Source organism: Eimeria necatrix, genomic scaffold, assembly GCF_000499385.1.
Source record: "Eimeria necatrix Houghton genomic scaffold, Enh_scaff120, whole genome shotgun sequence".
Lineage (NCBI taxonomy): Eukaryota > Apicomplexa > Conoidasida > Eucoccidiorida > Eimeriidae > Eimeria > Eimeria necatrix.
In genome coordinates, this window is record NW_013651976.1 from 1 (window position 1) to 12,005 (window position 12,005).

The window sequence follows — 12,005 nt, forward strand, 5'->3', positions numbered from 1 at the left end:
TACCGGCGCTCGATGCGCAGCAGAAAGGCCTGCATTGTGCTGCCGTCTTCTGGCGGGATGAGAGTCCTATCGCCGGGTTCCGTGGTCCCCCCCATAACGGCCTTTAGCGCACTCATAGCCGTATGGAATTGTTCCCACGAGGTAAAGGGCCATTCTGCTGGTGCAGCATTGGGCAGAGGAATCGCTTGTGTGGGCACCTCTTTGTGCCCGTATGGCCGCTCTGCCACGGTGGGCTTAGGAGTCGCGTGGCGATGATGGGCGGGGGTCCCGCTGGGCATTCTGTTGACTGACATAGATAGAGTCTCCTGCGGAGTGGGGCCGATGACGCGTCCGTTGCGGAGCTGCATCCCTTACCGAGCAAAGATGCCTAGAGACAGTCTTTCAGACGTCGTATTTCATTTTCCAGGTTCGAAGGAAAAAATATTTCAATAAATTCCCGGAACAGCCCCCAAATGTAGTGCACTGCGCCCGCAGCTGCGACTACGTGATCTCAGTCCCTTGGGCAGGGTCTAGAAACTGCTCCCTACGCTAGTCCATTTCCTAGAAACCCTAGAAACTCCAGCTATAGCGATTAAGAATACAAAATCACGAGTTTATCAAATCTGTCTGTCTGTTTCGCACCCTCCTGGGAGCTCGCCTCTTAGTCCCTAAGGGAGGGAGGCCTGCCCCGGCGCCGGCGCTGTCTCCAGCCCCAGTCTCCACGCAATTCCACGAATTCACGTGTGCATATAAAATAATAATCACTTTCTCTTACTTTTTGTCTGGTAAGAGGGCCCTGTCTCCCTCCAGTCTTGCGACCCCTCGTAGGTCGCTGGCTAGCTATCCTCTCTAGAGCACTAACCAGCCCCATTGTAGTGTCTGTGCGCTACACCTGAGGAGCAAGCCACATGGGAACCAGCTAACCATCTTACCGGCTGCCCGGCTTTGCTTCGCGCTTGGCGCCGCCGCCAACAAAGACGTCTTCAGGCTCGAAACAACATTGGTCCTTCCGAGACGTAGACGTATGGGTCCGTTACATTCCACCGCCTGCAGCAAGGGCACCCTTCAATGAGGAGGTGCAAGGGAGCGATGCGCACCGCGTGCAATCAATGCGTTAGCTTTAGAAGAGCACAGAGATTGAAAAGGCAAAAATAATGTGTTTCGGGGTAGGTCTCTTCAGTCCGGCAAGAGGGGATGTTGTGGTGCACAGGCACTACAATGGGGCTTGCTAGTGTCCTAGAGACGATACCTAGCTAGCGACTTACAAGGGGTCCCAACACTGCAGGAGGACAGGACCCTCCTACTAGGATCAAAGTAAGGAAAACTGTCTATGAATTAATATGCATACGTGAAATGTATGGAAAATGTGTGGAGACTGGGGCTGGCGATAGCGGCGGCACCAGTGCAGGCCTCCTCCCCATAGGGCCTAGGAGGCGAGCTCCCCAAGTGGGGCGAATCGAACAAACAGGTTTTGAAAAACTTAAGAATTATTGTATCTCGATGAAATTTAGCTACAGTTTCCAGGAAATGGGCCTACGCTAGGCTTACTTTGTAGGCCTGCTCGAAGGGCAGGTAGCAGCGTAGTCGCAGCAGTAGGCGCTGTGCACTACAGAGGAGGCCTGCACTGGTGCCGGCGATATCGCCAGCCCCAGTCTCCACACATTTTTCACACATTTCACGTATGCATATTAATTCATAGACAATTTGCCTTACTTTTATCCTAGTAGGAGGGTCCTCTCCTCCTCCAGTGTTGCGACCCCTTGTAGGTCGCTAGCTAGCTATCGTCTCTAGGTCACTAGCAAGCCCCATTGTAGTGCCTGTGCACTACAGGGGCTGGCGATAGCGCCGGCACCAGTCCAGGCCTCCTCCCCACAGGGCCTAGGAGGCGCGCTCCCAGAGTGGGGCGAATCGAACAACAACAGATTTTGAAAAACTTAAGAATTACTATATTTCGATAAATAAAAGCTATTGTTTCAAGGAAATGGGCCTACGTTAGGTGCCGTTCGTAGGCCCTGCTCGAGGGGCAGGTAGCAATGTAGTCGCAGCAATAGGCGCTGTGCACTACACTATGCACACGTCGACCAGCCACCAATTGATTTTACACGTAAAGACGTTAGTTTCAAATGGACAGAACTTCACACAGAGGCGGTGCAGCAGCTCAAACAGCGCCTAATCGATTTCACTACATTGCAACTTCCTGACACCTCGAAGCCCTTCGAGTTATACACGGATGCCTCTGGTTATGCGATCGGAGTGGCTCTAGAACAAGAAAGCAAGCCCAACGGCTTCCTCTGCCAAGTTACGAACCCCACACAACAGAAATACTCGATCTGCCATAAGGAACTCTCGGCGTTGGTCACGGCCCTGGACAAGTGGTCTCATTTGCTCTGTGTCGCCAAAGTTACAGCTCATACAGATCACCGAGCTCTTACGCATATCCAACGACTCCAAGCATCGAAGCCTCTGCGCGCAGACACCTGCTCGCACGACACACTAACGACACCATTGATGCTTGCAGTAGAAGAAACGCGCGCGGCTCCTCGCTCTCGTGGTTGGCCTGCTAACTACAGGAAGCTCGCCGGAATTCGATCGCGACAATCTAAACAACGCACCTTGCAATCACCACCTTCAACTCTACCGCCTGAGCCCAATACATAGGCGGAACATCCCACACCTGCAACGGAGACACGAGCTGACCCTCCTGAGGCGCCTGAATGGCCGCAAGCTTACTCGAAGTGTCCTGTTTTCCGCTCCCCCTAAAAAGCCGCTGCGAAACAAGCGGGAGACGCTATTCAGATAAAGTTCCATATTCTTCAATTCGCCTTTCGCTCGGTGCCGCCTTACCTACACATTTGCATTCATGGACTATGGAGAATTTGCGTCCCACAATTCCCTAAGTTCTTCACACACGCTCTGCATTGACATCATGGCCATGTGACAGCCGGTCATCGAGTACAATTGTATTTGTGGGCTCACCTGGACTTCCCAGCTTTCTTACGTGTTTGGTATTTCTATTTGTGTGTAGTAGAGTGCATGATTTGTGACAGAGTATGTACTAGCCAGTATTGGGGACTAGCATACGCGCTCTGTTGAAGAGTGGCACATTGGCGTGCTACAAAATAAGTTTCCTGGAAAAGAATTTCTAATACCTCTACAGGTTGTGCCAGAATGGCAAATAGGCTGCTCAACTCCTATCAGTTGACTTGTCAAGACAGGAGCTGCTTTGACTGCAACCAATATTCGCATGGAGATTCGCTGATTGACCTCCTACCATCCTGGTTCACTTAACTTCCCTTCTTTCTTCAATGTAATTCATTGAGTTTTTACGAAAATTCGAATTTTCAGCTCTCAAACCGTAGAAGTGTGTGTAGAACAAGCATTTTCAACTGTCTCTCATCCTCTAGGCCTAAGTGCAAACCCCACTTAACAGTTGAATGCAGAAACGAAACGGTTTTTATATACAGGAACAGCATAAGAGATACCGTCGATGATCCCTTTATGCCATGCCTCCCGGCTATGCCAGTCGTTGCTACTGTAGTGGTCACTGCTACTCTTTGCCTGTGAGCGGAATGGTAAAACCGGTCTCCTTCTGTTTCGTCTGGTTTTTCTCTCTCTTGAAGTCGTTTTCCCGTCTCATTCCCCCTATTTCTTCCTCTATTATTTTCTGTTTCTGTTCACATTTGTCTAAGCGTGTCCACTTGTAACTGTGCTTCGCCCAATTCCATGCAGCAAGTTAAGAGGCCGAGACAGTGTCGATGTTGTCACAACGACCCAAACTGATCTACACAAGGATCGATAGAAGCTGCACGGTGCTGCATCAGCAAAACAGGTTTAGATGCAAACAATGCAGGTAACAATTGATATATTCTACCAATTTTTGAATAGCTCGTCTACTCTTGCCTTTTTTTCCTTTCAATCATTGGGCATATACCTGTGACCTCGTTAGTTCCGTAGCTGTCTGCATGAAAACAGTTGCCTTCGTTCCTTTCTTTTCTTTTTTTCTAGTATATTTCTGAGCGCAGTTTGATTAGCTTCAGGCTCATAGAAGCCTCTGCTTTGGGAACCTTGATGCGCGTTGGTTCTGGGGTGGTCAAGACCGACGCCACGCCGTGATTTGCACTGCGGTCGACGTATAAGCAACAAAAGTTGCGGTTTTATGCCTTTCACGACGTTGCTGAGCTCTTACAGAACTCCCTGTCGGTGGAAATATCTGCTCTCTTTCTGAAAGAAGGCAGGCATATGTTCGTGGGCTTCGCCGTAAACCGTCACAGACAGATTTCTTCGCCACTCCTCAGCAGTGATAGGCCCATATTGCATATATTTTGATAAACTCTCAATGGTGGCTACAGGTACTGCTCACAAAGAGCAGCGACAGCTGCGGGGTGACGCGCAGGACTATCAAGTTCTAGGTGACGATAAGACTACAGTGTTTTCTCTTCCACATCTCAATGAAGCACATGGGCCTCTTTGGTTCACATCAGGTAATCCACGGCGCCGCTTCCAAGATCGGCACAGGAGCTCATTGCCGCGGTTTCTAGTTGCTGCGGCTTTAATCCTGTCCATTTTGGTCATTGGGGTCATCTGCAAAGCTGCCCGAGAGGTTCCGCAGCGGCAACCAGGATCAACACATCGCCGCCTGGCCTCTGACTGGAGACCAGACGAAAGTGCTGAACTATGCCAGATAGCGGAGCACTGCCTGGAGCTGGAAGCAGACATGGGTATCGCTCAGCCAGCGGCACAGGCTACTGCTGGCGGAGGGCCTCTACAGAAGATAGAAAAGCTGGTGGCCATGTTGCAGGAAGCGGCAGAGGCCCACGAGCAGCAACGTACGGAAGGAAAAAAGTGCGTAGAGGAGCCCGAAGGTGTGATGGATCCCTCTTCTCAGGGCGCGGCCAATCCAGCGCTTACCAGCCTAGGTCCTCATCTGCACCAACTTGACGGCGACTCTTCAGCAGGGCCCGCTCTTATCCCGGCGCCCCCAGCAATATCTTCTGCAGGAGGAAATGCCTCTGAGCGGAGTTATGTAACGTATCATAGCCATGGGGTGCTGGGCGTGGTTTCACCGCTCTCAGCTATCCAAGTTGAGGGAGCGTGCTCACATAGTGCTCTGCAGGGACCTCCTAGGGCATCTCCAAAAGTGCATCCCTGTGCCGGTCATCCTTTTGTGCGTTTGCCGTCTGTGGAGTTTGGTGTCAAGCCACGACACTTGGTGCCACAGCGTTTTTTCCTGCACAGTCGCACCAATCTATCGCCCTTCCCCTATATGAGGACTTTGCGGCAGCTACTGATCCGAAAGTCGCTTGATCAAGCGGGAGCTGAAGCTCTTATGGACGCGTTGGAAAAGTTGGTAGATATTATATGGACCCAGGCGCAGGGCAGGACCCAGCAGAGGCGACCAGCTGTGGCCGTGTCCTTGCTGGGAAAGGACTTTATCGCCATGGATTTCATCGTTTCTGCCATACAGTTGTTTAGAGAAGCCATGGAGCTGAACTCATGGTGGGGAAAGTTCATTTCTGGCTTCCGAACGAATTATTACTTTCATGGGGCGGGCTCTGTCCGCCCCCGCGTCCGTAACCACAACACACAATTAGTGAACCGGCTGCTTAGCGCGATGCGTATATATAAACAAGGACTTCGCCCGTCATTAGATGAAGTAATCGCGTTGAAGCGTATGCTTTTTTGTTCACCCTCGGCCCCCAAGCCATTCACAGAACACTACTACGACGCCTGGAGACATGATGACGACCTTTTCGTAAAGGAGCAGCTGAAGAGGCAACATCTACAGAGTGTAGAAACTCATGCACTGTTGGAGGGATCAAATTCTCCTGGGGAAGACATTGATAGCCAAGCAGATAGTAGCACGCATGCACAGGGAGACGGACACATGCAAACATAGCAACACACGGAGAAGTATGGAGAAAAAGAGAGGCACTCAAGGACACTAAAGAATGCATAACAATGTACGGAGACAAAACGAGCAAAATAGGGACGAGCCTAGGCAGGGTAGGGTTCAAAGAGAGACGAAGATTAAAAAATAGTGACACGTGTGGGAAAGTACACATGCAGGCAGAGAGGGCCGATGTGGGAATGAAGCACGAAAGTAAAACAGAAGAGTTATGACAAAAGGGAGAAAACGGAGGCAGGCATTAACGGTGGCAGACAGGGAGAGGAGCAGGTTTAGACGAAAAGAAGAAGACACATAACGCAAGACAAACAGAGGACGTTTGCGTGAGTTTGTGCAAGTTATCTGTCTCGATGTTCACCAAACAAAACTCCGTTAAACAAAAGCTCTGAAATTCAGACTTTACAATTTGTGTGGGATGCCGTCGCTTTTGCTTGTAGCTTCTGAGCTGACGAACTGATGGCCAAGGTTTGCATGGCGTGCTTTCAACAGGTGCTGACACTGCAGCGTGTAGCGTCGTTTTTCGCATTTGTCATAGTCTGCTTTCCCCATTTATTCGTTGATTGCATTATTGTCTGTGGCTTTTTTTACTTGCTGTCTCTAATTCCCTGAATTGATCGATTTATGTCTTCACTGACTTTGTTTATTTCTATATCTAGGGGAGAGGGGTAGTGTGTCCTTTCTGGTTCACATACTTCCATTTCTCATTTTTGATTTTGCCCCGACTGTTTGGTTTTGCTTTATTTTCTGTGCTTGTGTTTCCACCTACTTTTGGATTCGCGTGCCTCGGTGGGAAGGAATGTGTTTTAAGTTGTCGTTTGCTTACCTGTTCAGCTTTCCGCATTGAAGTTTTCTGCTCATTCCTTCTGCTTTATGCCTTTCAATTTGTGTGCTCCCATTTGTGCTATCTCTGCTGCATAAGCCTTCAGTGCGTATATCCACACACTTCATCTGTTTTTTCGTGACTTCTCCCTCACATGAGAACATAAAATGTGACAAGCTTTCTGTTGGTGCATTTCCTCCTGTTGCTGCAGCAATTGCTGTTACCAGCAATTGCTGTTGTTGTTGCTGACACCCACTGCGCCCTTTGTAATTGCAACGGCACGAAAACCGTTATTTTGGCCCATCAAATTAATTTGCTTCTTACGAGTTGAGGGAACGAATGCACGTTTTGAGTACCTCTTCCTGTCCCTCATGCAGCAAAGCAGTAAATAGTGCACCTTTAGCTGGTCCGGCCGCTGTTTCGGTTTTTGTTGCAATTACCTCTCGCTTGTGTTGATGCGGTTGGGGTTTCGACATATTGCGCAGAATTGTTGCCTATAGGACAAAAGGCGGAACGTTTTTTGCCTTGCTTAATTACTTTATCCATATGCCTTTGAGAAGGATCCAATTTTCCGCCTGAACAGGGCCCTTCTCTGTTGTCAACCCTCATGTAACTCTTAGAGGAAGTGAAGGTAGGCGTATATCCGTGTATTTTGGTGCAGGGCCCGAACCAACAGTAAGAGTACGCACCTCTAGATGAAACACATGCAGCAACTAGCCAAAGTGGAGCGTGCTCGTGAGAAACACTATTTGTCCCGGAGAACGTCCATGCGCACGCGGCAGAGGATTGCAAAGTTCGTGCGGCGACCTCCTATGAGAATGAGTAGGTATGACTAGCTACTCGCGAACTGGCGTGCTCTTTCGGGCTCCCGAGTGTACAGAGTAGCAGAGCGCAAGCTCAGGAGGCCAAATACAGGCGTTTACCGTGGATGAGCAGTGAAAATAACCAGGCAGCTGCGTCTGTACGGCACCCCTGATAGCATCATTCACATGAGGGAAGGCTTCCGCCCGTTCCTATTCTTCAATGCCTGTTCTTCTTTCAGTCTGTCTATCTTTAGCCTTCCCTGTCTAGAATTATCTCTGTTTTTCAACTTTTATTTCCATACACCATCATGCATTTTTTCTCGTCGTTGCGTGCATCTGGTTGTATCTACATCTGGCTGTGCGTTCATGCTTGTCTCTGTTCATCTCTCGTTGCGCATTTGTATCTCTATGTTTGTAAGTCTCCGTTCTTTACGAGAAAAAATGTTTTCCTTGCACTGCATGTGTGTGTCTGGCTAATGAATGCGGCCCTCACTGCCCTTCCAGAAAAGCTTGGTCATCACTTCTCCAAGGATTGTATGGGCTGTCCGTGAATGGCTTGGGGGCTAAAGGGGAACAAAACAGCAATCGCTTTATCTCGATGACTTCAGGTAAAGGTGGGCGATTTCCTTGCTTATAGATGTCGATCACTCTAAGCAGCCGGTTCGCTAGCTGTGTGTTGAAGTTATTGAGCCGGGGGCGGAGAAGGCCAGATCCCTTGAAACTGTAATTTGTCCTGAAGGCACGAATAAATTTGTCCCACCACATATGCAGGCGCATCTCATCTCTGAATAGCTGTATGGCGCACACAATGAAATCCAGCGCCAGGAAGTCCCGCCCCAGTGCGGACACAGCCAAAGCTGGTCGGTTCTGCCGGGCCCTGCAGCTCGTCTGGGTCCACGCAACATCTACTAGACTCTCTATCGCATCCATAGTGGAATCTGCAGCTCCTTTGTCAAGCGATTTTCGCAAAAACAGCTCTCTCAAAGCGCTGAAGTAGCCAAAGGCGGATACATTGGTGCGCTGGTGCAGGAAAAGCCGAGAGGGTCGAAGCTTTCGCGGCGACACTCCAGTATCCACAGACGGCAAACGCACAAAAGGATGCAGAGGCACGCGCCATGCTTCTAAAAGGGCCATATTCAAGTAAAGGAACTGCTGTGTACCCACAGATGGGCCGGTTAGCGAACTATCTGCCCTCGGTTCCATGCCCATCGCTGGAATCGGTGTGGCCGTGTGTATAAATTCGCTGTGTTCGCGCTGTAGAGAACCTTTTACAGACTCACTTCCCTCTGCACGCGTCAGTGAATAAGGGAAACTCGAACTCTGGCCCTCATTGGTTTCGGATAGATTTGCAAAATGTCTGTCAAGCGCTGAATTGGCAGAGTCCTCAGAAGAGGAATACATAATAACTTGGGGCCCGCTTAGGCCCCTTCTTGCTTCCGTCCGTTGCTGCTCGTGAGCCTCTGCCGCTTCCTGCAACATGGCCACCAGGTGTTGTATGTTCGATGCAGGCCCTACGCCAGCAGTAGCTTGTGCCGGTGGCTGAGAGATACCCATGTCTGCTTCCAGCTCCAGGCAGTGCTCCGCTATCCGGCATACTTCAGCACTTTCGTCTGGTTGCCAACCATAGGCCAGACGGCGATGTGTTGATCCTGGCTGCCGCTGCGGAACCTCTCGGGCAGCTTTGCAGATGACTCCAATGACCAAAATAGACAGGATTAAAGCCGCAGCAACTAGAAACCGCGGCAAGGAGTTTCTGTGCCGATCTTGGAAGCGGCTCCGTGGATTACCTGAGGTGAACCGAAGCGGCCCATGTGTTTTGCCAAGATGCGGAAGAGAATACAGTGTCGTCTTATCTGCGTCAACTGGAACTCGGTAGTCCTGGGCATCACCCCACTGCTGTCGCTGCTCCTCGTGAGCAGCAGTTGAAGCCACCATTGGAGCTTTAGAAAGCTAAATAAAAAGACTTCAGCAGCGGTGAGGGAAGAACAGTAAGTCTGTCTGTAACTGCGCACGGTGCAGCCCGAGAACAGACACTTGTTCACTTCGAAAAAAAACGGCAGGGTTTCCGTAAACAATGAGGGCCCCGTGAGTCCAGAAGGGTCATGAACAGCATCAAAATGTAACTTATCGGGTATGTGTCGATCGCATGGCAACTCAGCGCTCGGCGCCGGTCTTGACCACGCCAGATGGGCGGAGGCGCATCAACGATGTCATCAGGACGACAAATAGGAAACCCCCACTGCAATGAACTTGCAGATACCCAGAATTTACTGGAGAATCTGCTAAAAAATAAAAGCGATACACAAAGAGACAGTTAAGTGTATGTTTATGCAGACCGTTCAGCTACATTGAGGTAGCATCGCCATAGTGGGTGCTCCCAGAGCCCGAGAGCACAAAAAGGGACGAAATGAGACATGAGCGATACCAGCTGATATTTGCATTGTATGCCAAGTTAAGTGAAGGCGCCAGCATCTCATTGAGCCTCTTCCGGCCCGCTGTCGAAAGAGATCGTGGACACCGGACAGAGAAGGCTCCGCTGATTTCGAACCAGTGTCCGAGTTTTGCCCCTCTACATGGTGCTTGTGGCTGGATCACGTGAGACTCAGTTCCAAAACGGACAAAATAAGACACGTTTCATCCAAAATAAAGAAAAATCGGAGAAAGGCATGAATTTAAAGCGACGACAAGACATAAGAAACGCGCTGGAAAAACGAGACGAAGCAGGAGATAAAGTGTAGGCTTCTGCAGCGCTCATGAACACAAAAGCGCACTCATTGCTTGAGCAACTATAAAACAAAATAAAAGGGATCGCCCGTGATTATGTTTAGAATATTTTTCGGCACAGAGAATTCGGTGCCTACATCCAGTTTCTAAATAACAGATCTTGGTGTAGTGAACAGGGCTCCTGGTGCTACTGCGTAACTTCTTTGGGCGAGGTGCACCTCTAATGAATTCTCTATGTTCGGCACATATATCATGAAATAGCATCAAATAATAAATAACCAGCCATCTTTCAAGTCTGTCAATCGCATAATCCGAAAATCACAATTCTGGATCAGTGCCTCGTCGCATTGCCGGCGTCTCCGCCATCGCCGAATTTGGGATATCAGCGAACACTCCCAGTCTGCACATACTATCTCGCGTATAAATTGCCTTGTGCCTTCATTACTGGGAATAAGCTATCTGTGTTCTTTGGGGGTGCTAACCTCTAGAGGTCACCAGCAAGATCCGTTTGTAGTGCCTGCGCGCTACGACAGGATTGCTGATGTGTTCGGTGCTACAGCGAGACACGCAAGCTGCTCTAAGAAACCTAATACGGCAAGCTGATCGCATTTACGCAGCAGATGCATGGTATTAAAAAGAAAAATTTACCTTTTGCCGTGGCATCTAAACCATGAACGCACCAGTTGCAAGACCCACGACTAAGCACTAGTCCTGGAGTAGCATTGCCTTTGTGCAAGCTGTTTGCTCAGATGTTAGGAACACAATCTGGCTCTTCGCTTGTATTTTCTAGAGTTTGTGACTAGTCAAAACAAATCACAACCGGCAAGCCCAAGGAGCAAATCAGCCATGTTGTTTGACAGGGATCAAGACGGCTAGACCACGTGTGCTCTGCTTAGAGACGCCGGTTTGGATCTACTATTGGCACTGTAATGCATAGGGACTTTGTGGACGCCTCCCTGCCGGGGTCTTTGGAAAGTATCTTTCCTCTTTCGTGGTACTAGGCGTATCTGTAGGACATGTAGATAGCCATAGAATATGAAAATATAGCGCTTCGCACTCGACAACTGACGGCTACTCTGAGATATGTGACCTGCCCCATACACCACATAAGAATACTACCTCACACTTGAAACACGCCATGAGGTCTCGTAAGAGTTATGCATCAGCAACCGTCGCAAACACGATAGCAGATGCTGGCTCAGTACTCAAAGCGTGTGTAGGATGACTAGCTACAGAGAGCAACCTGCGAGCTGCTGGGTTAGGCGCAGTGGAGAGGCTTTGTTCTCTTAATCAGAACGAAACAGGGCGCGCCGCTTCCAGTTTTGAAAACCTTCTCTCTTGGAAGGAACAGTGTCATGACATACCGTATTCAGGATAAATATGACAGCTTCAGTACAAGCTGCGACGGGGCCTCGTAATTGGCTTGCTCACACTTGGTGCGGGCCAGATTCAGAATTACAGTGGAGCGACGGAGCGCGAACGATGTGCTAGAGGGGTTCTAAGTATTTCCAATATCCTACAGCTTTGTAGGATTGGCCGTTCTATCACGCCTTTCAGTAGCTAGGTACCCTGAGGAGGTTCCACGAAACTCCGTACTGGTCTCGCCACCAGTAGTAGCTACATAGAGGCTGATCTTATTCCACTTTACCGGGAGCAGAATATTAAGAACATTCAATGTCTGCCAGAATAGCTTGGCAAGATGTAGAAGACTTTGCTGTTTCTCAATGTCTCCTAAATATTTCCTGCTGTTGTGGTCCCACGGGTACGAATAGGA

General features: G+C 49.6%; 3 protein-coding genes across 3 annotated transcripts; 1 reads left to right on the forward strand and 2 right to left on the reverse strand.

Annotated features, from left to right (window-relative positions):
* On the reverse strand, nt 1-347 carry ENH_00007360 (hypothetical protein; the record flags this gene model as incomplete). The annotated part of the gene is made up of 1 exon (XM_013578557.1): nt 1-347. A coding segment is annotated over one exon (347 nt), but the record flags the coding sequence as incomplete, so codon positions are not given.
* A 3,968-nt stretch (nt 348-4,315) lies between these two features.
* ENH_00007370 (hypothetical protein, conserved) lies at nt 4,316-5,875 on the forward strand (the record flags this gene model as incomplete). The annotated part of the gene is made up of 1 exon (XM_013578558.1): nt 4,316-5,875. One exon carries the CDS (start codon nt 4,316-4,318, stop codon nt 5,873-5,875), a length of 1,560 nt encoding a protein of 519 aa, XP_013434012.1.
* Nucleotides 5,876-7,996: 2,121 nt separating this feature from the next.
* ENH_00007380 (hypothetical protein, conserved) lies at nt 7,997-9,442 on the reverse strand (the record flags this gene model as incomplete). The annotated part of the gene is made up of 1 exon (XM_013578559.1): nt 7,997-9,442. One exon carries the CDS (start codon nt 9,440-9,442, stop codon nt 7,997-7,999), a length of 1,446 nt encoding a protein of 481 aa, XP_013434013.1.
* Between the last annotated feature and the right edge of the window lie 2,563 nt (nt 9,443-12,005).